At 41.4% G+C, this 27,396-nt stretch overlaps 1 protein-coding gene across 2 annotated transcripts in view; it reads left to right on the plus strand.

Annotated features, from left to right (window-relative positions):
* Nucleotides 1-382: 382 nt before the first annotated feature.
* The window catches only part of prkar1b (protein kinase, cAMP-dependent, regulatory, type I, beta), a 62,228-nt gene continuing 35,214 nt past the window's right edge, over nt 383-27,396 (plus strand). Inside the window, exons 1-4 of one of the 2 annotated variants that reach the window (XM_034089942.2) lie at nt 383-515; nt 1,729-1,916; nt 13,538-13,708; nt 17,483-17,574. In XM_034089942.2, coding sequence (XP_033945833.1) covers nt 1,743-1,916; nt 13,538-13,708; nt 17,483-17,574 — 437 coding nt within the window. In that variant the 5' untranslated portion in view covers nt 383-515; nt 1,729-1,742. Of the gene's footprint in view, nt 516-1,728; nt 1,917-10,646; nt 11,071-13,537; nt 13,709-17,482; nt 17,575-27,396 lie in introns of those variants that run through there. The other variant, XM_034089943.2, reaches the window with a different exon arrangement.

Consider the following 27,396-nt stretch of genomic DNA (forward strand, 5'->3'; position numbering starts at 1 on the left):
AATTTAAATAAGGGCATTGGTATTGGGAAGTATTTGTACATAATGCAAGAACAGTAGCGAAGAAATACATAGACATAGAGCTTAAGCTACAGGGGAATACATCATTATAACAATCATAAACATACAATTATTGGCATACTGATAGGCCTACATAATGTCACTAAGAGAGGATGGGGTGTGTGTAGCTGGTAATTTTCAGAGTCTCTAAATTGCGTAGTCTGTTTTTACATTTATGGATCAGTTTTTTTCATAATCATGTTACAGAATTGCACTCGAGCAATTGTTTTAGGGTGGATGTTTCCTTTAAAGATATTTTACCTGCAAAAGGGTTGGCGCGTGCTCGCTGCCGCTGGCCTCGTGAGAGCGCCGCTGCGGTCGAGAGGCTGACAGATTGACGTCATCGGGACTGACGCAGAGCGAGCAGAGAGGCAGAGCAGCATCCCTGCTTACCAGCGGCACCTCACCAATCTCCAGCAGCGAGGTGTTTTCTCACTGAGCACCCTACAGAAATAACGGTAGGGACACCAGCGAGGGCTCCGAATAGGCAGTGTTTTTATAAACACATAATAGCGGTTAAGAACATGCCACTCATGGCGTTTACGCCGCAGTATTTTCCCTTCGTTGTGGTTTGGTTGTCATTGTAAGGTTAGCAAAGCTAGCTGGGTTAGCCGTCTATTGAATGCATCTGAACAGGTGCTTATCATCACAAGCTCAAACGTGTGCATGGCAAATGTGTTATTTGTGGCCACTGTTTTGCCATTTGCTTTGAACAACATGTGATAACTGCCATGCCCTGAACTCATACCTACTTTAGATGTATTATGCATAGAAAAACATCGCAGATGTGATTTCCATTTGAGGAAGTGATACAAGGTAGCTACACCTGCTCAGCTTCCTGGCTTGCTGCTACGTTATTTGACATTACTGTCTCACATAATCATTGCTGTTGTGAGTTGTCACTATTTTATATTTAGCTCTGAATCCACCTGGAAAATTGTTACTTGCATAAATAAGATCGTACCTTTTTTAAAGCACAAGTTTCCAAAACGTTCATGTTCATTCAACTTCATCGATAAAGAATCATTCAAAGGGCATTAATGATCATGCAGTAGTCAGCCATACATTAATTGTGCATGACCTGTGTATACCCAAATTAGGGTTTGTCAACAACGATGACATTGTCTATTCCTGAGTACTTTAATCATGTTTTTTATATCTAAAAATCACAATATTGCTATTAACTAAATAATATTATCACACAATAATCATAAAGCATCCATGCTCATTTATTTGCAGCATTTCCTACAATAATCGAATACACCTATACATATATCACAAAGTTAGCTACCTCTTAGTTGACAGTTGACCAATGTATATTGTCTCAAGGTGTATATCGTCATATTGTCCAACCCTACAGCTTAAGTAGTAACTTTTTATTGGTATTTACTAAATGAAAGATCTTTCTTAACTACCAGAGGTAACATCCACCTGCAACAATACCTTCATCAAACACTTCCATGTGTGCAATTTCCATGTACATCCTTCCCATGTTCCATTGCTCCTCCATTCTCTATCCTATGTTCCTCTTATCACACTGTATGCGCTGCATTTTGCCCTTCATTTTGCCCTTCATTTTGCCCTTCATTTTGCCCCTTTACTACCCCTTCTATATTCTGCCTTCCCTCCCCCTCCTCTCATGGTCCACCCTGTTTTCTCCCTCATCCACAGAGATAAAAGATAAGATGGCCACCTCCTCCTCCACTCTGGAAGAAGACGAGAGTTTGAAGGGCTGTGAAATTTTTGTGCAGAAGCACAACATCCAGCAGATCCTCAAAGAGTGCATTGTGAACCTCTGCATTGCAAAGCCTGAGCGGCCTATGAAGTTCCTGCGGGAACATTTTGAAAAGCTGGAGAAGGTTGGTGATAACAAAGTTTTGTATAATTTAGGTTTCTCTTGAAGGTATTATGTGTAGTTTAACTTTAATATTACAAATATATGACATACATGTTGATTGCAGTGTGTGCCAGATTCAAAGTAGTGATTCCTTGTCTGAATTTCTCTGATATTAATGTGCAAAAAAGCCTAAATGACATTTTCCATATATTTTATGATAAAATAAGATAAGATGGGTCTTTATTAATCCCTGTGGGGAAATCCAGGAATAAATAAGTGGTTATTATTACAGGCTGGGTTACAATGAAGTAAACTGTTTTAATATTATGCACAATTTCATATATAAAAAACACATTTCAAGTGTGTTGGTATTTCATATTCACCTGGCACTAGATACAAACTGGTTTTATTTCTTTGTTACGTTTCCTCACCTTGTTCCAATTAATAATATTATCACATGTATTCAAACGGTTATAATAGAGATTTCACTTTTCATCCTACAAGGGGAGAATTCATTTAGAGGTTTGAGAACTGTCTGAAGTGTCTGTCCGTCACTACAGAGAGTAGAGAAGGCTTTTTTTTATGAAGATGCAAAAAAAAGATCATAGAAATGGGGTTAACACTGGCAACCTTCATAGCACAGTCTCTTTGGCGGACCATGTGAATGCTCTGTGTGTTCTATGTCCGTCTCATAAGCATATGAGTTGGTAGAGTACTGTGTGGCATATCTACAGAGGCAACGCTATTTTGCATTGAAGTTGCTTCACTGACTTCTGCTGTTGTTGGTCATATTTTGCCCAATATGCTTTTTAGTTAGTCACTATAATATGGTGGCCCACATTTTAGGCCTGATGGATGTTCCTTCCAAACATTTGGCTTTGATCCAGTGGAGTTGCAGATGGGTATTTGGCTCATGAGTTGATCATTTGATATCTTCGTTTCAACAATGGGTTCTTCTCTTTAACTGTTGCACATGGGTCATAAAGGTGTATGAGACGGAGCTGTGGGCTGTGAATATTGGCCTGAGGAAAGTTAAGTCCTTGGAAAGAAGTTTTCAACAAGAGAAGTGATTGTGAGGCGACATCAGATATAGCAGTGCTTAAGTTCACCGTGCTGATGCCTGGAGGAGGGTCTTTATCGTTGCTTGCTGTGATATGTGTGTTGGTGATCATGTGGGAGTCATCTGATTTGATATTTTTCTGACATGAGAAGGACTATTTTGGTTTTTATGGGTTGTGTTCATCTAGGTTTTCAGGGCATCGGGCTTCTGCTGCATAGACAGAGAGGCAGCACGAATACTCATGGTTAGAATAGAGCTCAGAATAATAGGAGCAAATGGTGTAAAATGACTTGAGGCACATCTGCACTGCATACTGTAATAATGCTGGCTCAATAGCAAATGAGCCAGAATGTGTTGGGATAAAAAAAACTCTTTTAAAGTTGTGAAAAAGTATATGTATTACATTTAATATCTATGTATTGGATGTTATATCAAATCTATTGACAAAAATAGCATATAAAAAATTCTGCCACATACGATTTCGATTCTATTCAATTATAATTATAAGACAATATCAACACCGAAAGTTAACATTCAAATTAGCTCACAAAAGGCAACTAACATGTGGTTTGACAACTTCATTAATGGGCTCTTTCAGACATTTAAATGAAAAACAATCCATTCTTTTTATATAAAATGGATACAAATAGAACTCCTGTAATTGACTATAAATTGCCACATGCAATGGGAATTTCAAAATTAAGGCATATCTGAAAGACAATAATATGTATCAACGTTTTAACTTTGCACCAATGATATTGCATGGTTGATCATAGAATAAATGCATCATAACTACACTGTAGCTATGTGCAATTGACAATAAAAGCCTTGAATCTTGAATATCATATTAATGGATCATTACAACCCTAATAGCTAACGAAGAAATAAGCTAGTCTACATGGGTCTTTAGCTTCCTGAAAGTGGGCTCTGCTGCAGTCTTTATGTGACTGGTGAAGGATTAATACATTTGATTGGTGGAATACAGCATCTCACTCTCTGCATCACATACCCATCACACCTTGTGCAATAAGTTAATGGATGTTAAGCTGCTGAGCTCTGCTCCATCCTGCTGCCTGAGCTGCTGCAGCTTTACTTTTCACTACACTATCCTCACTGAAGCTGCTGACACTTAGCTTTGTTTTCATTCCTCTATCTACCCCTGTGCTGGTTAAGTGTACGATACAGCAGATATCCATCCCCACACTGTCACTTAAAACGCAATAGTCTGACTGCTTACATGCTGGTTATCTAACAGCAGCATATAATGTCTCTGTGTAGATGACAGTCAAAAATATATATATTTTGATTATTCAGAGGAAATTAGATTTTTGCTCCAAGAAAAAGTGCCCTATCAAGATCATATGCATAACACCATACCCTGGTGCAGTGTTTTTCATGAATTAAGCAGCACATTACTTTTTTACTTTTAAAACTGACATTTCATGCACACTGTCATCTTGCACGTAATGTGACATTATGACAATATGTTCCAATCACTTGTATATAGACTCTTATTGCACTATTTCACTATTTGACTATGTTTCTTTTTGTATTTACTTGCACAATTATTTTAGTTTTTCTGTTTATTGTGTTGCACTGTTGGAGGAGCCTGTGACCTAAGATTTTCATCGTCGTATGTATGTACGTAATAAAAGCCTTGAACCTTGAATTGATGTTTGTGTCCTTGCCTGTAGGTGAAATGTCAGTATCAATGAAGTATACTTTAAGGAAGTAAGAAACTGCTGTATTTCTAACGGAGCAGGGCTTGAACCGTTCTGTCGTTGAATGGTGGTCAGTGGTCCAATCACCTTGTACAGGTGGTTAAAATAAAAGAACCTGCAGGTTTTCACCCTTCTTGAATCCAAAATTGAAGTCTTCCCAATCTCTGCTTGTGTTGTGGGGTACTTGAATTGGGCCATGCCATGTACATTGTTGTGGTGTCCCAGTTATCTAGAAGGCTTATTGTGCTCCTTTCCCAATACTAAGGGTAACTTTGAAGAGAGATTTGGATCATGTATATTTCATCTTGATTTGTTTTCAATCTTGTTTTGGTATTATGCTTCTTCACTGAATCAACGTCAAGTCAGGTCTGATTTCTGGCAGCCTGTAAAATGATGAAACTATTGTGTTAAACAAACAATAATATAATTGTTTTCATCTCCTGTACTTAACCCTCAGAGTTTGTCTGTTCTCTTTTTCTTTTCCCTCAGCTGTTTTCGTCAGCACTCGTAGCCCAATAGAGGTAGTAACCTAGGCAACAGTCGAGGATAGATAGACCGTATTCTATCCTGTGTTAAATGAGCCCCTTTATTTATTCAAAGTTTATTTCATCCCTTTTGTGTTCAGGGTTTTCTTGTGTGCCAATTAGATCACTGGGTATTTCCCCCTCCCATTGCCTGACCTAACTAACCTCATTTCATATCTGCACAGGATCCATTTCATGCGGCTTTCACAGTCTTATCTGGAAAATCTCTTTTCCCTGTCTCAGTTTCTCCATCGTTTGCCCTCAGTTTTTTTCTTTTTTCCCACTTTATTTTCCTTCTTTCATTGTTTCTTCTTTTGTGCTTCTATTTTGTGTCCCTCATCTACTCTTACAAACATCTAAATATTTCGTTTTTTAACTATTGTTTCAATATAATAACAGCTGAGTCCCGCCTATTTATGCGTGATAATGATGCCTATGATCTCTACAGCAGTGGTATATATTGTTGTTCTCATCTCCCAACTCTATCAGCTCGGCTCAGTTTGTATGTTTTGGCACACCAACATTTAAAAAGACAGCATTTACTGAGTCAACTTAGCTGAGTTTTTATAGTATTCTGACACAACTGTCCCTTAATCAATGTTTTCTATGAGCTATTGTGTTCTTTGGAATTATTTACTGTAAGTATGTGGCAGAGCTGTTTAGTTTACATTTAAATATTTGTTATCGGGCAGTACGTTTGTTCTTATCAATGCAAAAGCTGTGTATCAGTCTGCATCATTACTGATCGGTCTAACAGAGCAGTGCCAGGACTGAATGTGTGAATGTGGATGTCAGTGAATATATCAAGTCAGCAGCTGCCAACGCAGATGTTTTAATGAATTGGGCATATTGCATCTTCACAAGGCTTAACAGTGTTTTCTGGCATTCGGGACCACTGTGGCTGCAAAAAAAAAAACTTTCTACTCTGCTCTTCCTGTTTCGTTTTGTGAGAAAATATTTGATGACTCAAGATGCGTCCCACTACTAATGCACAACACTTTGATCATGTCCATACCACCTGCACTGGCACACATGTTCAGCGCATCAGAGCCATAACTATTCAACTCCATCTGTAAGGGTGTTGTGCTTGGAGTCTAAATTATATATTTGGATGACTACATGACTTGGCGCTGTTTTGTGATCTCAAATTGAAACTTAGCACCAAATGCAAATGCATCTTTTTCGTCTTCTGGGGTGCTGTTCGGCATTAATGAACTGAACAGGTTTATTATCTAACAGTAAATCCCTTTTTATATGTTGTTTTAAAATACCCTAGCCATAGAGAAGTTGTTAAACACCTTTTGCGTCCTCTGTGTATGTGTATATCTGTTTGTCGTCGTGTTTATGTGTTAGTATGGCTTACGGTTTGTACAATGCTCCCTGTGTGCTTCACACTCACAAGACGATCATAAGTTTGTGTCTCATGCTTCCCTCCTGCCTTTTTACAATTTCTCCCTTATCCCTCTCCTCGCTCATCATTTTATTCCACTCTGAATTCAGCAGCCATGTCCATTCACATTTTGTCTCATCTACTAGCATCCAGTCATATTTTAATATTCTCTTTTCTTCTTCTGTACTCTATTCCTCCGTCACTTCACACAAACCCTCCGTTGAATTGTCGCACTTAGACTTGCTCTTTTACTCAATTCGTTCCTCTTAAGTTGCAACTGAAGAAAACACTTGGCAATTCAGCATCCATTCATTGCCCTCAGAATACATTTAAATATAATTGTATTGTATAAATCTTTATATTTATTTGCTATAAACTAAGAGTTCTTTCCCATTTATGTTTATTTTGCCTGCTTTTCTTGTTCTGTCTGACTTAAAATATGTAGTTTACCATATCATAAGACAGTTTTCTGTTGGTTAATTAAATATGTTTTTTATTGTATTTTTTTAGTATCTTTATTTTCCCTAATAAATCGTATTTTTATTTATTACATTTTTTAATTACTATTCATAGTATTTGTATTATGTGATGTAACTTCCGAAGCACATCATCTCTAATGTGTGTAGACCAGTGTGGCAATGAGTATACGTTGGTGCCACGCATTCTTCTTCAACATTATAAAGCATGTCAAGTAAAACAATGTCAACAATGCTGCCTCAGCTCTGCTTGTGAACGATCCCATCGCATTGCATTATGGGAGAGCTCCTCACTTTCTGTCTGTCAGTCTATCAGTCAATCAGCCACTCTCCCGCCATCCCCTGTAAGCTGAGAAGCCTTTCTGTGCTGCCAGCCATTCAGCTGTCACCAGGACCCATCATAACAAATCCTCCAGTCCCTCCAAGGGCCTCTGATTGACAATTTGTCAGGAGGGTTTGGTTGTGTTTTGGTTCTGCTGAGAGCAGATGGAGGTGAATTAGGTTTGGATTAACCCCCCGATCAGTTCTACTTTTCTCTTACGTTGTCCCAGTCTTTTTAGTTGCTAATGATTATTACAGTTATTTTACAGATGTGTGTGCCAGTGATGTGTATGTAAACAACATATTAGTGTAGTAATGAATGTCTCCCGCCTGTGTGTTCACTCATCACCACCATGTTGAGAGCAGGGTATTCTGTCAGATCAACCCTGGGTGCACGCAGTGACCCGGGCCTAAACCTCCTCCCCAGCCCACCCTGGGGCCCCTACAGGTATATCGGACCCCCAGCCCCTGTTTCCCTGGTGGTCCTTTCTTTGTCCTCTTTCATCTGCCCATCAGATCTCCCCCCCCCCCTCCCAGCTAATCTGGGGTTGGAGTGAGAGAAAAAAGAGAAAAGGTGTAAGGTGTACATCGGAAAGCACTTACAGAGGCGGCTAAAGAGATTAGTAAAACTTGAATAACTAAGAGTTGGGCTGATGCTAATTACTTCAATGACTCATTCCATTTTCAAAAAAGCTTTTGATGTTTCTTTACTTGTAAACTACTAACAGATGAGTCAATCTGTGCAGCTCTAAATAAATAGATCATTCTTTTTTGATAGGTTAGTCACAATTTTGCCTTTTTTTAAAGTAGATTTATTCATATTGTCCAATCAACAATGCAGAATCCAAAGATATTATGTTTAATACAAATGAAACTAAATGACTCTTATGATTACTTGATTAGCAATATTATCGCAAATAATTGTTCCTGTCAATTGACAATAAACAAACCAAGAGTGTTAGGTCTTGAGAGATCTAATTTAAATCCTGACAAAAGGCTGCATGGTGCAGATGGATGTGAAACTAATCTTGTACATTAACTGCACATATTTAAAGAACTGAACAGCAGTGATACTTCATTAAACTTCAACTAACATCGAGCTAGCATAAAGAAATGTTCGCGTGATGCAAGAGGATGGGGTTTTTCTCATTATGTCAATGGCTGTCATAAAGCAAAGGTTTAATCACGACTACTTACAGAAACCTAAAGTAGGACATGTAGGGTAACCATTAAACCATTAGGATTACGACACAAATGTGTGTATGCGTGTGTGTTGCACAGCAGTTTATTGTCACACACACACACACACACACACACACACACACACACACACACACACACACACACACACACACACACACACACACACACACACACACACACACACACACACACACACACACACACACACACACACACACACACACACACACAGTCCTAATACATCAGAGAACTTTCTGTCCATTGTGGTGCTGTAATGGTGTGGAACAGAGTGATGAGTAGACTGTTAGCTCTGCTGGTGGATCAGCTCTCCACGCTTCATTACCAGTGTGTGTGTGTGTGTGTGTGTGTGTGTGTGTGTGTGTGTGTGTGTGTGTGTTTGTGTGTGTGTGTGTGGCACATTGTTGTTTTTGGTTCATTCGCTTGCTTTCAGCTCTGGCAGTGGAGAGTAAAATTGTCACCGGATTAGGGCTACGTAAGGTAACCGCTTATGGATGCTTCCTTTTTTTCAAACTCATATCTGAATCTGACTTCATGTAAGAGAAGACATTTGTATTTATTTGTCCTTCAGTGCTTTTGTGCGGAGCGTAATTGACGACTGGATGGATGAAGATGGGTTAGTCATGGCTATTAGGATGATAGTTAGTTATATATTTTGTTATACTTTTATCTGCTTGGTCCAAATTGGACTCATCATCCATAAATGAGCAATTTGAACTGATAATCATTTATAACAGTGACTTTTGTTTGTGGAGGGGATTGCATGTGGGTCATCTTTGATGTGTTTCTCTTTTCTGGTTTTGTCTCTGACCAAAAGTCACTGTCTCTAAAGGAAAGTGTACTTTTTATATAGCTTCAATGTCCTGCATACATCTGTGTCCTCTGTTATCTCTCCTCTCCCGCTCTCCTGTCCTCTCTTTCTCTGGCATCCAGCCGCCAATGATGACGCAGGGAGAGCAGAGGAGAGAAGCAGGAAAGGGGGGGGGGTTATCTGACATAGGCTTAACGCACTAATACAATAATAGAGCAGAACATATTTTTGTAGACAAATAGAAAAGAAGGCAACGTTTTAAAGAAAGTCCCTGTTTCATTGGAAATATTGCTATATCTTACATTGAGACAGGATATCATAAAGGGAACATAGTTGCACAAACCAACTGCAGATTTCTTTTACTTGGCTACTTGCATAGCCCTGGAATGAGACTCAAACTGCCTAGCCTTTGTGTTGTTACAGAAGAGCTAAAGCAAGATCAATCTTTCCTCTGCTGCTGCTGAAGACATTGCAGCTGTTCTTCTTAGCTCACCTTGCACTAATGAAGTCTCCTCTGTAGACCTCAAAGATCATGCTGCAAGGGATTTCTGTTTGAGCATTGTGGAGGGAACAGTATAAGGACTTGTCAGAGCCAGACACAAAGTCCTCACTTGATGCCTGACCCTCTGACCTAATAGGAAAGCGTGCGGGTGGGGCTGGAGGTCAGCAGCGAGTGAGGAAGACACTGCATGGTACAAAACAGCATCTGGCAAATACTGGGAATGTATTGGACGATGTTGTATTCCTAAAGGAATGTTTTCAGCCATTTGCTGTTGCAAAACACGCCATTTGGTCAGAACAGAAGTCCATATTGAGGGGAGTGACGTTTTTCCTTCTTGAAATGAATCACTTAAGATGTGTGAGCGAGAGAGACAATCTGTCAACAGGCGTCAGAACTGTGTGTGTGTGTGTGTGTGTGTGTGTGTGTGTGTGTGTGTGTGTGTGTGTGTGTGTGTGTGTGTGTGTATGTGTGTGTGTGTGTGTGTGTGTGTGTGTGTGTGTGTGTGTGTGTGTGTGTGTGTGTGTGTGTGTGTGTGTGTGTGTGTGTGTGTGTGTGTGTGTGTGTGTGTGTGTGTGTGTGTGTGTGTGTGTGTGTGTGTGTGTGTGTGTGTGTGTGTGTGTGTCACCGTCGCTTCCTGCTCAGACTTATCGCCCAACTGTTCAGGATGCTCATAGAACCCAGTTGTCATAGTGACGGGGGGGAAAGCAAGAGGAGCCCGCTCATTGCGCCACCTGATTGTAAATGTGCGTGAGAGAGAGAGGGAGAGAGAGAGAGAGAGAGAAAAGGCTGGAAAGCAGAGACAGAGAGTCGCGCAGAAGCGATGGAGAGAAAACCTTTTTGCTGTGATCAGTGTTTTGATCAGTAGTCTTGTTCTTCAGCGGCTGTGTCGCGGGGATTACAGACAATTTGCCACTCTCACTCTCTCGGAACACACACTTGGATTCTCTGATTCCTTACCCACACACACACCTAAACTCAGTGGTCGCTGAAGATGATGATGATGATGCTGCTGCTGCTGTGGTGTGACATGTGTGTCAGGTGTGTATGAGATGGGGGTCTAGGTGTGTTGACTCCCATGCACACTTTTACACACTCCCACTTTGACTTGAGGGACTGACAGCACGCCTGGCCAGGGGCCCTCTATCCCATGGTAAATACCTCTGCTAACACACTTATCATGTAGTATAGTCTTTATAGTCTCATTAAGGCAGGAGCAAGTAGGCTATTTGTTTTGTTGGAAGGTAGAGATGCATGGTTTGAGTAAGTGTGTGTGTGTTGTCAATAATTCTGACTTATAGTTTTCTCCTAAATCAAGGAGTTAGAGATGCATGTGTTGTTGCTGCTTCAAAGGAAGGGAAGTGTTTGTTTTGGCTTTGCCCTGGCTGTCTTTAGATAGTGGTGGTGTGTTACCAGACCTTTCCACCTTGAATACGCTGGAATATCTTCCCTCTTCTCTCCTGCTGGCTGTGTCCCCTCAGGCAGTGACTCTGCGTAAGTGTGCGTATGTATGTGTGTGTGTGTGTGTGTGATGTGCATTTTCACACTGTTATACACGGACAGTGGAAAAAAGCATCACAGTAACCTTAGGGTGTAATTAGGAGGAGAGACTCAAAGTCAAACAGAGAACAGAGGGAAATGGAGAGAGAGACTGTCTGTGACAAAATGATAATTAGACGAAAGGAAAACGGCAAGAAATAAGTAAGAAATAGTAAAATTAGAAGCTGGAGTCGTTTTTATCTTTTAATCATTATAGCATTGCTGTGTGTGTGCTCACATTATGCTGCTGAGATGATTGAAATAGATGGAGAGAACTTGGAGGAGAAGTGCTGATTTGTTAGGTCTGGATATGACAGTTTTGAGGTAATATGACATCCTCTCTCCACCTCCCGCTCTGGCTCTCTGTGTTTCTCTCTGTCACAGGTTATCTCTCTCTTCCTGTCTCCGTCTCCCTCCCTGTCAGAGTATGAGCAGCAACAATTTCTCCTCCCTGCTCAAGGCACTCAGAAATCACTCCAAGTCTTATTTTCCCTTCTCCCCTCTACCCTTTTTGCAGATAAAAAGTGTCCTTACTATGTTTCATAGAACATGGTTGTACTTGAATGATAAAATGCACTCTAATACAAACTCGATGATAGCAAAAAGACAGACTCGATATGTTTCTTCTTTGCATCTTTTGTGTGCATTTGCTCTTGAGGGTGTGAACAATCAATGACCTCAATTGATTGCTGCCCTTTTAATGATCAATAATGGATTACATATGAAAGTTGATAGAATACAATAACATTGGGTATTGTCTTAGCACAAGCAAAATAAATGAATATAATTGAAGTTAAGTGTTTTTTTTCATAGATTTTAAATATCCTAAATGTCATTATCAAATGCACTTAACTATGGATGCAAAGTGGTGATGTTGTGTTAACGAGCAATCAGCTGATTATTTTTAGTCTAAAGTAAAGTAAGGAAAAATCACAATTTGTGTAGGTTGATATCTTGAAGATCATATTTGTGTTCGTCCAACAGTCTGAAAATCAGAGACGATTAACCATGATGAAAATATACTTGTTTATTATAAGCCCATCTTTCTCATAGAGCAGGAGAGACCACCCGAGACCCCAACAAGACAAATCCCCCAGCAGCCTGCTTTCCTCCATGTCACCATCTCTCCATCACTAAACGTTCTGTTTCTGTACTGCAGTGTGAGAGTGCCACCTCTTGCTTCTTGTCTGTCTGGAGCTCTGTCCCTGAGACACCTTTGTTTGTCTTTGACTACACGGCAGCAATGCAGTGAACCAGCTCACAGATGAAATTGTTACAGTACCAAATGAGTGGTTTGTGAATAATGCTGCTGCCAACTCAATCCCCACTGTGCCATTAGCCACACTCATGCACTCAAATAAACGAATAAACACACACATGCACACTAGTCGTGGATGTTGTCTACATTTGCGGTCCTGTTGCACTGGTCCCACAGCGCTCTTACACATTAACAAGCTTACAGTGGGTTTATTGTATACTTATGCTAATGTAATAATCAAGTGTGAAATCAATAATTCATTACCTGCAGATTGCTCAGCAGTTGGAACAGCAGCCAGACGGAGGCACCCTGTTCTCTTTGATGTCTTCCTTCCTTGTTGTTTATTATGTGAGAGGAAGAGAGTACCTGGCTGAGCCTGTAGATATTAATATTTGATGCCTTTCATTTCATACCATAGCAGCCAGATGTCCAGACAGCATGCACTCAGGACTAGGACATGTCCACTGTACTTTCTCTGAGTTCTACAGACCTGTAGTGTTGTCTGACCTTGTTAAGAATCCACATGATGCTTGATGTTAAAAAGGGTGTTAAGAGAGGATTATCATCCCAACGTCATGTGATTATTCGTGATGTCAAAGCAAAGCAGAAGCTCTCAGATGATCTTGTTTTTCTTGCCTGAAGCTACAAAAGCAGTCACATCTATTTTCCTTCACGTGCACTTTCAACGCATTTAAAGACTTTGTCAAAAGACTCACTGTTTTGACCATTTGCACATTTATTTTAGTTTTACTGCTGAAATATGTTATACTCTGCCTCTCTAAATGCGTGTCCCTCTAACAGTCATGTCTTCTTGTTTCTACAGGAAGAATGCAAGCAGATCATGGCACGCCAGAAATCTAACAGCCAGTCGGACTCACACGATGATGAGGTTTCTCCCCCACCGCCCAATCCTGTCGTGAAGGCCCGGCGCCGCAGGGGAGGGGTCAGCGCCGAGGTCTACACTGAAGAGGATGCTGTCAGCTACGTACGCAAGGTCAGTGTGGGAGGATGGATGCGTACACAAACATCCACACAAATGCTTGTTGATTAAAACTCAGCACACACAGATACATGCATTCAATGGTTTCATATACAAGAACTCAAGCAACAAACAAACAAACTAACATCTGAAATAACATGTACATAAGTGAAAGGGGGCTTATTCATTCAAAATACGGTCTTATATCAATAAAAACATCAAGCAGTCATCGAGGTTGATTGTTGTTTATTTGCTCGACGCGGAACTGTCGCTCTGTTGACACCCACTCAAGAGCACGAATGTAAACAGATTAATTGAAACATCGTGACAGTGGGAAAGGAGATAAGCTGTGGAAATGTATGACAGCAATTAGTGAACCGACTTCGACACGTAATTTTATTTGGAGAAAAACACTCTGACTGTGAGTCATCTGCTGAACTGATGACGGTCTGATAATTAGATGGACAGCCGTAGACTCCCACTCAGGTTTAGCAGATAACTGACTTCTTGAAATTGTAATATGTAATGAAAAAAGTGTTTTGAATCATGCCAGTTTAATTTATTTAGCCCTAGCCAAAATAAAAACCAATACATGAGATCGAAACCTTCATTTGAAGGTACCCTCAGTACTTTCAAATGCACACAAGGAAGCAAGAAAAAAACGGTAATGAAGAATTCATCTTTAGAAACTGACTTTTTTTAGACTTCCGAGAGGCTACTTTTGTCATTTTAAGTCTATGAATACAATTATTTTACAATGGGGATACATCACTACATGTAATCAGTTATCCTCCTGAAGTACCTTTACAGTCTTTATTCTACAGTATGTCAGGCACATGTATACATTAAAAAAGTTCAGATTGATTAGAAACATATTTACAAGTATACATGGCCTAAAAATCAACTTTCTCCTGGAGACCTCTAGTAAGAAATTAATAGGTTCTCTTGATCATAAAATATGGGTTTCTCATGCTGTTCAAGAAATCAGGTTATTGCAGAAAGCTGTGCATATAAATAAACAGCTTGACACAAAATCTGAGAATAAATTAAAATGTTTTTGTTCAGTAATGCATGTATAACTCTAGTTTAAAAGACAGTATAGTTGAGAGGTGAAAAGGTGAAGATAAGCTAAAGTAATTTCTCTGTTAAGCGACTTCACGTTTTTTCATTCTGGACAGCAAGGCGGCTGGTAAAGAGATCGGTCATCTTGCAACATGTCATGTGTCCATTCTACAAGTTATTGGAAATTGTACTCTTTTGCCAGAAACTATAACTCAACGTTACACAGTCCAGCGCACACATGCAGCACACCCACAAGCTCATATAGTGTGCATACATCCGAACAGTGTAGTCATTGGATCATTGCCATGCTTGTTCATTTGTAATTAACTTGACGTGCCATTAATTGCTGGGTCATGACAAAACCGCATGAACTCCCTTCACCACGCTGTAATAGCATGGCCACTGGAGCATGCAGTGTGTGTGTGTGTGTGTGTGTGTGTGTGTGTGTGTGTGTGTGTGTGTGTGTGTGTGTGTGTGTGTGTGTGTGTGTGTGTGTCAGGTGTGTGCACACACCCACAAGCATAAGTGTTTATGGCTCTGAGTTTTCTAACAGCAGCCACATTTATGTTTCGTGGCAAAAAGCCTTACCCCATCTCCAGCCTCATTCTCTTCACTGTCCATCACTATCTCACTGACTGACACACACACAGGCACACACCCTCACGCATAAACCTGCACATGAAACTACTCACACAGCCACATCAGCTGCATGTGAAAAATAAATAAGTGTTTGTGATTATTACTCATCACAAAGAACATTAAAATGTCATTAGAAGATGAAAGCACAATATACACACACACACACACACACACACACACACACACACACACACACACACACACACACACACACACACACACACACACACACACACACACACACACACACACACACACACACACACACACACACACACACACACACACACACACACACACACACACACACACACACACACACACACACACACACACACACTCACGCACCCACACACACCCACACCCACACACACACACACACACACACACACACACACACACACACACACACACACACACACACACACACACACACACACACACACACACACACTTTCTGTGCCAACAACATCAGACATCATCAATTCCATTAAGACTGGCCAGTGAAAATCAGCAGCTGTTAAACAGAACACCAACAATTAGTTAACCCCCGCTCATCGGATTAAAAAGAGCTTTTCTCTGAAGCGCCACGAGTCTTAATAAATTGTAAATCCCGTCGACCCGGAGATCACATTAGCAGAATGAGGGCTGGCATCAGATTGATGGGAACACTCTCTTGACAAGGTGCGAACAAAATGGGCAGTCAGATAGTTCGTCCACTTTGGGTTTTTGGCATTTATGAAGAACTGTGTCTCTTCCAAGCATTTATCCGACTAACATCATACTGTTTGTTACTCTGCTAAAGGAAAATATGGATCTCTCAGAGGGAGGCAATAACTTATCTCAACGTCACACAACCACATAATGTGTTGGCTGCTTGTAAGCGTAGCTGGTAAATCATCAGAAATTCACCCTTTCCGCCCACCCCCAATTGGCTGGAACATAATATCGAGACATCACACTGACAAGTAACTGTAAAGAACAGTGAAAAGCACTGAGTGCCCTGGCATTGGGCACTCACTGGGTGACAGTAATGGAACTCTTATGAACGATGATTTAGTGGATGACCCTCAAATCTGAATCTAAGAATGACTTGTATCACCGACTCCCTTCTGGGTTACAGAGACCAGCCTCTTTCTCTTTCTGTCACTGAGTGGTCAGGCTCCATACTGCAGATAGATACATGTTTTGCACTTCCTATGTGATGTGGTAGTGTGCATGTTGTGCACAGTGCTGCGTGGTCGTCTTCATGTGGAGACATCTGTTGCTTTAACATAATTACAGCCTACCCCCTCTTCTCCCTCACCACTAGAGACAAAACACATGCACATACGTACACACTCATGATCACTCTCTTTATGCTGTAGTAACAAGAGTTTAGTTTAGTCATTTAACTTTTCCTCCTTCTCTCTTTATTTTACTTTTGCCTTTCTCACCCCATGGCATAAGGATCTTACGTTAGGATGCCTAAGTTAGGTTTATAAATACAGACATCTGTGGCTTTGTTGTGGCTTCAGACTTTGCCACACACACACACACACACACACACACACACACACACACACACACACACACACACACACACACACACACACACACACACACACACACACACACACACACACACACACACACACACACACACACACACACACACACACACACACACACACACACACACACACACACACACACACACACACACACACACACACACACACACACACACACACACACACACACTCACACACACACACACACACACACACACACACACACACACACACACACACACACACACACACACACACACACACACAGGACTAGGACATGAACATGCATGTTTTATGAATGAGTTCAAGCCTCTTGTGAATTTTTAAGAGCTCTGTGACATTTTGAGTGTAATCCCTGAACAGATGGGCTTTCCCAAAAATACACAGACACATGTGTGGGATATTCCTTTTAGAGTTTGCCAATAAACTGCTCTTTAATTACTCAATTTAGTCTGCTTTTGAAGTCGGACTATTATGTTTTAGTGCTGTTTTTTTCTCCCTTAATGTAATGGATACTATCGCGCTGTCCACACAGGTGATCCCAAAGGACTACAAGACCATGACCGCCTTAGCCAAGGCCATCTCCAAGAATGTGCTGTTTGCTCACCTGGACGACAATGAGAGAAGGTACAACTGACAAATACAAATGTAATAGATGGTAGAGGTTTGCACGACACCCAGTGTAATGCCAGCAATCAAAATGGGACGTTTGTAAGCAGATAACATCATGTACAGGCCATTGTTCCAGTTGAATGTATTGCCCTCATGGCCACTGTGTGCCAGTGTTGCCTGCTTTGGGAGCATCTCCAGTGAGCAGAGGGATTGAAGTTTGAACATGGACAACTGTAGCAGGAGAGGAGGGGTATGCATCAACGGGTGGGGAAGGGAGCAGCTGGATGTGTCTGTGTGTTTGTAATGGGTTGTTTGGTTGGTTGTTATGGTACGCTGTCTATATGTCAGTATCGAGTTGTGAATTCAGATGTGGGCGGTGGTGCTGACATACACACTCAGAAATCAACTCGTCTCGGAGAGAAAGAGATGCCAATTTCCCTTTATCCCTCTCTTTTCCCTCCCATCTTGTTCTTTCACATTCTTCATTTCTTCAAACACCCTCGCGCCATCCTTCCATCTGTCCCAGATCTCCAGTGATGGCGATCCAGCCTGGCAGCGGGAATAGGGTTTCATTGGCGGGGAGAATCCATTATGCCCCATGGAGAGGAAAACACCGGAGCTTTCTTGTTGGCTAAATCCTCCACAGACGAAACCCAAAACACACTCTTTTTCGGTCTTTTGTCAGTTGACAATTCACCGTGCTTCCTTGGCACAGGCACGCAGGCCTCTGATTGCATGTCAGAGTTTCAGAAGCAGGCCCGAGCAGGGTGCAACATGTGATAGAGCCGGACAGTCTGAAAAACCATGTTCTTGGGTGGCTGATGCAGCAGATTAGAGTTACACTACAACAATATGTGGCAGTAGACCATGAGGTTCTAATATACTTAAGGCCTCTTGGCATGCCAAGCTATGTAAAGGCTTTGTCATCGGCCCATGAGACCATGCATGATGTAAACATCTTTCGGCTTGCTGTCATGTTTGCTGTCTCGCTACACACAGCTAGCATCAACCATTAATGCTGTGCAGGAACTCGTTATTATGTAATTTGTGGGTGCCCGCAGTGCTGAAGGCTCTAAGCTAGCGAAAAGCTTGTCTGATTTGTTGGATTGTATTGTGACATGGCAGTTAGTTGGCTATGCTGTCATCTAACTCTCTCTCCGTCGCTCTGACAGCCTCCCTCACACTTCCTGTTTTTCCTCACTCCTCACTTTCTGCTGACGATGCTGGACGGCTGGCTGGGCGTTTGGTCACATTGCGGTTGTGGTGCGGTTGTTGCTCCTGTTGCTCCTGAAGACAGAAGTGTATTGATGTATGGCCAATGTGGTACTCAAGAATGACTGAACAAATGGCACACAGCAAGCAGCACTCTGCATATTGCTTAAGTGCTGTAGAGAACACATGTTCTCATAAGATTTGGGACACACATTTGCCTGAGAAGGTGCATCTGGGACTAGCTTATCCTACTTGATATACACTACTGGTAATCTCCTATAGCAGCATATAAATATCTACCAGCTTGAGAGCGATCCTTTTTGCACATTGATGCCTTCTGCTTTGGCATTGATGAAGTCACAGCATGAAGTACATTGGCTTCTTTAGATGTGCCAGAACTGTCAAAGACTGACGCACATTAGCAGATGGAGTCTCACTGCACAGTCTTCTCTCTCTTTCTCGTTCGGTTTGCACCCCCTCCCTTCTCCTACCTTGTTCTGCAAACAGCTGGCCATTTGGGTCATCAGGTAGTCTTGCACTTGTGGTCTCTTTGGGTGAGAAGGTAGTGACAGTTGACCACTGCTCCTGCTAGTATAGGCCTCTGCAAGACAGAAAGGTGATGGGTCAGAGCATGCATCGCTGGATAACAGCAAAACAAATGTTTTTTTGTTCAGTAAATTCCCTAAAACATTTACCAAATGGCTATTTCTGTTTGAGGGCTAAAAGGAGAGGCCGTAAAACTGCCTGTGTCAAGAAAACATTTTGTGTGATTAGTTACTCAGCAGTTATGTAAGCTGAACACCACACGATTTGTTCCCCCATTAGCACTATATTATGCTATCGCCTCCTTCAGTAATGACTAGGATCCAACACAATGAAGCCCTCTTTGTTTCCCTGCTCTCTCCGATGCTCTCATTTTCCTTTCATCACTTTTTTCCCTTTGTATCTCTCTGTGTCCTTGTTGTCTTATCCTCTCTTAACCTTTCTTAAGTTACTTATCTGCCTCTAGGAATTCAGGAAGTCTGTGCTTGTTCTGTGAGCATTGTATTTTTTTTACCGAGATGAATAAGAGACAATGCTGTCTTTTCTTCTTTCAAATGTGCTTTTTTCTTGTCAAATTGTTTGCTTCTGCAGCAGTAGTACACTGTGCTGTGGTTTCTCACATCTGTATGCCGTTTAAGTCTATAGCACAATCCATCTCGTTCTCGGAAACCAATCAAAATATGTCGTTTTCTACATGGATCAGGATTAATATCTGCATGTCTTGAACACAATGACCACCACGAAGTCAGCTGACAAATGTAATCATCAAAATGTTAATAACATTGTTGTTAATATTCATAAACCAAGCCATTCCTTGACTTGCTCTAAAATGCTACATACTGTAATGCTGAACTGCAGGAGTGTGTGCTAGCTTCCTTGTCCTTGCACATGGCTGAAAGTTGGGTCACAATAATGTCAAGGGTTATTTAAGTGTATTGACGTGCTTAAATCAACCACTTATGTACCACATAATTGGTTGTCATTAGATTGTATTGCAATAATTCCAGTGTTGAAGCCACTCCTCCAAACACCAAAAGTCACACATGTGTATACATGCACTTCATATATTTCAGCTGTGAAGCTTTCCACCACTCTTGCGTTGGGGCTGAGATGCTATACTGTGGTGTATATCTCAAGAATGGGCCATTCTGGAGAAAAACTATATCCAGTAGGGAATCTTAGGTCGGCAGGATGTTATTTACACTAAGACAGCACTAGGGTCCGGCTTTGATCGTATCCCGTTTTGTAAATGTTTTCTTCCCCAGCTTTTATTGCCAGCAACGTACGGATTTCAGCGTTCAGTTTGTTTGTGTTTGAGATAATCTGGATGGAGAATGAAAATAGAATATAGAAAGGCATTAAGAGTAAAGTGAAAAGGGGTTTATTTTCCCAAAAAACGAAACACTCAGAATACATTTATGTATTTTTTTTACTCTGCTTAAGTGAATCATAATCAGAAATACTTTATTGATCCTTGGAGGAAATGTTACTTTATCGTTGCTCTATTCTAGAATACATATATATTCAAGCAAAGATGCATTTTGAATATATATGATGTACTAAATTACCTTTTGTATGATTAAAATAGTATTGATATAAAATGATTTTGCTTTTGAAGTAGACATTTCCGAGGTTAACTTTCCTTGGACATTTTCCACCCCTTTGCAATGTGCTCCTGCCTCTCTTTCTGCTTTTTAAATCCATACTCGTCGCTCTCTTCATCCCACTCAACAGTCAGCTTTCTCAGAGGAGATCATGCGAATCCTTGCTGTAAACTATATAAACAATAGTTGGATGGAGATTGAAAGGGTTAAGTCATGGATAGGTTTAGGAGGACAAACGTATAGAACACTTGCAACCACACTCTATACACACACGTGCAAAACCAAGCACACAAATACCACCCCTCGCTACAAAAGATGACAGGGATTACATTACATTATCATGAGAAACACACACACAGGCAGGACATTCTCAAGTATGCATGTCAGGCTGTGTTCCCAGTGAGGCTGCTCCAGCTGGAAGCGCTAAGTCTTTGATTAACACACCATTCCATATGTCAAACTTTATGGCCCAAAGGTTTCTGAGCTCCACCAGCCGCGCGCGCGTGTGTGTGTACTCCATCTTTCCTCAGCTGCCTGGAAGTCAAACCTCAACTCACTTTTTTGCCTTCCAGATTTCAAATTCTACACGTTTTATGTAATCAAAAGGTGAACTGAGGGGTTATAGGTATGAAGAGATAATTACGCAAACTTTTTTCTATATAGACTATTTGAAATGCAAGTTATTCAGATTCCCTTAAAGAACACACATACACTACTAGGCATTGTGGTAGTGTTAATGAAATAAAAAGTAAGGAATATTTGAGTTTTGCTGAACAAAAATATCATGGATTCTAATAAATACTGTAAGCGAAATAATTTATAATCCACTATTAGTGGACAGTCTCTCCGTCTGTTTATCTGTTTGACCTTGGCTAGTCCCTGAACTGATGTCTGAATTACTGGGTGGACCCCTCTATTTGCTTGCCATTAGCTGCTATAATGACCCCATTATGATATGCCCACACGAACAGACATACACGCACACACGATAAGCTGGGAACAGGTGTTTTATTTCACATTGTGCCAAGCCTGCTTTACTAACACTCAAACCAGCATGCAACCACCTGTCTCAACACCTGTGTGTGTGTGTGTGTGTGTGTGTGTGTGTGTGTGTGTGTGTGTGTGTGTGTGCGCGCGCGTGTGCGTGTGCGTGTGTGTGTACACTTATTTGCACCTATGCATGCACAGAGCCTGTTTGTCCAGGTGCACCCTTGATGAGATTTGCCTGCCTATCAACCCACCACTTCCACTGGTTGAATGCCCATTGTAAAGCAGTCTTTCAATATGGTCAGTAGCGCTATCGCCTGTTTAAACACTCGTTCTTTTAGTTCCTACCGTATTAGTGTTCCTTATCTAACTTTCTATTGAAGTGATACTATATGAAATGAGATTTATGATAGCAGTAGAGCGTGTACTGTATGAGTTATTGTCGGTCTGTTTTCGGAAAAAATGACCTTGATGATCTCCATGAACCATGAAGGCAAGACAGGCTGAGACGGACACAGAAGCAATCATTTGAGGTCACATTTAGAGAGGGATTCATACGAGAGGAAGAGGCTCCTCTGGGTAATCTGGGTAACACATTTAGTTTTCCCTTGACACAAACAAAACAAATAGACACGTAGATCTCCTCTCTACATGCATTAGTCTAATTCCCTCATACAGTACCACACATCACTCCCCTGGGGACAGCAAAGACACAAGAAGCTCTGCTGTCAGTGCAACCACATCAATATGCTGGCAGGCAGGAGGAGGCCCTGTGAATCCCAGTCCTCGAGCCGCCTTGGCAGAGTTTGAAATATTCTAAAATAATACTGCCATCTGGTAACAGGAGTTGTAACATCTTTTCAGGCCAGGACCCAACTGTTATATATATATATATATATATATATATATATATATATATATGAGAGAAGCAGAACTTAAAAAATTGTGTAGTTAAGATGTTACAGCTATGGATACAATAGGGGGAAGGGTTGGAAAGAGGTGACGCTTACCTCATCCTGCCTGCTTTAATCCTCTAATTAACAAGCAGAGTAATGAGTTGATGAAGTGACCGATTAGATGATCTTTGACCCCTAAACCCTGACCTCTGCACCTTTCCCACTAGCCCCTGCTGATGGACAGGGAACATCTTTAGTGTACTGGCACTCTTTGTCTGTGTGTGTGTGTGTGTGTGTGTGTGTGTGTGTGTGTGTGTGTGTGTGTGTGTGTGTGTGTGTGTGTGTGTGTGTGTGTGTGTGTGTGTGTGTGTGTGTGTGTGTGTGTGTGTGTGTGTGTGTGTGTGTGTGTGTGTGTGTGTGTGTGTGTGTGTGTGTGTGTGTGGGTGTGTGTGTGTGTGTGTGTGTGTGTGTGTGTGTGTGTGTGTGTGTGTGTGTGTGTGTGTGTGTGTGTGTGTGTGTGTGTGTGCTTGAAAAGGTGAAAAAAACAATAATAAATAAATCAACGAGAGATAGAAAACCCAAATAAACAAACAATAGCAAAGTGAAAGACACTAAAAAGTGCCCTAGAGAGATCCGCCTCATCTCGAGTTCCAGCTGAAGTTTGTTTAAGGATTGTGTGAAGGGACAAAACAACAAAGAGGATGCAATGTGAGATAGTGTGCTGCGTAGGCTTATCACATTATAACCACTCTCATCCTCATATCTGATAGCTCACTCATTAGAATCAATAGATGTAACTTTAGGTCTGTGCTTTGGGGAATTGGTTTATATTCGAAATACAGGCTTGCTATTTCTAAAATAAGAAAAAAAATGTTTTGGTAAACTACGACTAAATGCATAGTTACAGCCACATACTACATACATGTCCATCTACATGGAAACTAGAGCTGCTATTATTACTTAAAGAAACAATTAATTGTTATCTATTTTGATGATTTATTATAATTAAGTCATCTTTCATGCATTTTAGTCCCTCAAATATGAACATTTCCTGCCTTTTCTGTTTTATATCATATTTAACTGAATATCTTTGGGTTTTGGACTGAAGAGACGAGACTGAAGGGGAACATTTTTCACAATTTTCTGACATATTATTGACAAAAAAAGTTTTTAAATCAATTGTTAGTTGAAGCCCTAATACACATTGACACTCAACATGTGCAGTTACCATAAAGCAACCCCTAGGGGGTGTTTTTGCCACACAGATAATACAGAAATGAACTCTCTTGACTCTTTGCTTAGCTTTTCTATAGTCAGACACTTGCACTGGAAACAAGAATACAGTTATTGTCTGCCGACATGCTTGGACACTAACTTACTCTATGACATCTATATGACACCCTGAATGCTTCCTGGCAGCTTGCAGTGCAGGAGAAACCGGATGTAGTGGCACTGAATGGATGACTGTTTGTTTTCTCCCGTTAGAATCTCTTTTTCTCGTGATTTTCTAGACACTATTGAGGAAGTCCCTTGCGGTAACTGTATTGTAGCTATTTGTGTTACTTTTCCAGCCATTGCGAGAACTTGTTTCTCTGTGTGTGTTCAGGTGTGAGACTACTGTGTCTGGGACTGAGATTTGTATTTTATGGCAGGCTACGCAATAACCGCACTAACAAATGAGCTGGTTTCTGTTGTGTGCTGTTAAGTGTATTTGTTTGCATGTATGTCTGTGTTTCCTGTCTGGTACTCCCCTCATTGACTCTCTGTGTGTTCTCATCCCCGGTCTTCCTGAGAGCCCGGTGGTCCTCTTTCTCCCCTTTTCAGAATTCACCACTTTCTCTCCCTTTTTCTCTTCCTGTCTTTCTCACTCTCTCAGTCATGCAGACTCATTCACATATACATCCACACTTACATCCAGTCCCTCCCCCACAGTCTTCTCTCTCCATCCCCTGCATGGCTTTGTGCTGCTGCTGCTGCCACAATGCCAGGGGCCAGGCGATGAGGTCACTCTCCACAGGAGAGCTGCAGGCCTGACTGAACCTCGACCATCCCCACCATCATCCAGCAGCCTCACCTCCCCCAGCACACTGCATCTGTCCCTCAGCTCAGACTACTTAACCTTTACGCCCATGAACACAACAAGGCACACACACAAACATGCAGGAAGCTCATATCTGAACATGCATGCTTACAAGATAGTGCAGATATACAGACATGCACATTAACAAGTGCACACACGCACACACACACGCACACACACACGCACGCACTGCGCAGATTGTTGGAAACTTGTGTCCCCTCTGCTGTGTTTTTAACCAGTCCCCTGCTACCTCTTCCACCCCTGTCATCTTTCTCTGTCCTTCACTCCATCCACTTCTCCATCCAATTCTTTAAAAAGTAGTGAGTCATCATGTAGTAGTGTCTGGAGAGCTTTTAGAAAGTTGTATTCCCTCCAAAATGTACCCCAGAGTCTGTGCAGGACAGTTTTCCAGCCGACCATGATTCATCCTTGCCTTTTCAGCTGCTTACACCATCAATGTGAATGTGTGTGTAACTGTGTGTGTCGGTGTGTATATGAGTGTGTGAGCGTGAGCATGAGTGAGAGAATCTTTGTGCTACAAAACTATTTTGACAAGTCTTGACATAGAAAGTAGTGGAAGCACCAGTAACGCAGGATGTATGGTTATTTGACTCACTTAATGTTATGTTTGAATGCTGCACACTGCTGACAAACTGCTGAACGGGTTTGAATCAAGCACAATGACAAAACGTTCATGTGAGCAGGTCTTACTGACGCACATGAGTGCAATAAAATAGAAAGGAGAAAAAAAGAAAGTGGCCTACGCTTTAGATCTGCGTTGCAATTGGATCAAATGTCAACAGTGGGAGACGTTGTGAACCAGCTCAATCTCACCCCAATCTGTGTGTGTGTTAAGTACATTGCTAAGATGTCACTCAGGGCATTTGTGATTGTGCACAGTGCCACGTTTCATTGCATGATAATGAACATGTAGGGTAAATGTGGGAGTGTGCATGACAGTGACTTCCTAGCCAGAATGTGCCCCTGCTGTGCGGACGTGATGTTCCTGCTACCCTTCAGTGCTTTTTTAGCTCAGTTTGCCCCAGAGCACGTCCCACACACTGACCACCACACATTCACGGGGACAGAGCAGCCCAGCACCCTACAGAATAGCCCTAGTTGGCCCATGGCCTCCTATTGTATACATCCCGTCTGCTTTGTCTATGCTACTGTGATAGCTTCCAGTGTACAGGCACAGACAACAGTCTTGTTATAGCGCGTTAATTCTCCCATGACCTCGTCCTTGGTTTGTGGGTGTCACTGTGGTCGAGTTTTATTTAGATCAGAGGTGCTCAGCCCATTTCCATGCTGGTTTAAATGTCTAATGGAGCTTGAGTTTTAGCAATTAGACCATTATGGAGCAGGTGATTTGACCAAAGCTGTTTTGTGAAGATGAATTTCAAACAAGATAGTAAGTCACTGCATGTCTTGATAATGTCCAGTGTTTTTTTAATTGATTTGAATATTTATTTATTTTTCATTTTCGGTTTACAAAAAAGTCCTTCCACACTTTCATTGCTGAGTTCAAGAGCTTTTATATTTGTCTGAGGTGGTTTACATCTTGATAAACGCGTTTAAATTAAATAAGGAGTGTTGATTACAAACAATAATCATGAAACCTAGCGGTTTAAAATGAGAAAAAAATAAGGTACTCATTGTATCCAGCAAGTTTCCATGCTTTGTTGTAACAGTAAAATGAAGTTTCCAGCTAGCATGGTGCTAACATTAGCGCATTCCAGGGTGTTAAAACATGAGGTGCTAGTGGGTTGCTCAACACTGTCCAGGTCTGAGCGCTGTGTGTCTGATGAGAGCGTCTGTTTACAGCAGGGAATGCCTTACGTCAGTCAGATGTCAGCTATTGAATGTCAACTATTTCTCTCTCCTCGATGCACCCGGTGCACCCATTACCTCACTGCCCGCAACACAACTTGGGGTGCATACACATTTACACATCCACATGAGTACTGTACAGTTTTAGCCTTAAGCATCTCTACAGTTGATGCCTCGTTCTTCACTTTTCTCCATCGAGTCATCTTCTCACCCTCGCCTCCCTCTTCCTCCGGGCCTGGGGCATGCTCTCCGTCTCAAATTCAGTGTATATACCTATGTGTTTGAGCGTGCATGCATAATGTGCCGTGTTGTGTAAACACCTCTCAGGTTTAAACTCCAACAAAAGACAATTTGTGTCCCGGTCTGCTTCTCAAATGCTTATCTTGTTCTAGGGCTTGTCTTCTGCGAGATGGGAATGAGGGAGGGAGGGAAGGGCGAGGGAGAGAAAAAGACATGCCCGCGGGACAGCGGCATCTTTCTGATGTTTAGCGACGTGTCAGGATATGTGTGTTTGTGTGTGTGTGAGTGTGTGTGTGTGAGAGAGAGAGTTAAAGAGGCAGGGTGGGAAGAAGAAAGAGATCAGAACTCTGGCACCTGTACACAAAGTAAAAATCATCTGCGTATAATATATATTTTGTGCATTCAGTGGAATTACTCTTTTTCTATCTGTGGGAAAGAGGATGCC

The sequence above is a fragment of the Pseudochaenichthys georgianus genome, chromosome 8 (genome assembly GCF_902827115.2).
Source record: "Pseudochaenichthys georgianus chromosome 8, fPseGeo1.2, whole genome shotgun sequence".
In the NCBI taxonomy this organism is placed as follows: domain Eukaryota; kingdom Metazoa; phylum Chordata; class Actinopteri; order Perciformes; family Channichthyidae; genus Pseudochaenichthys; species Pseudochaenichthys georgianus.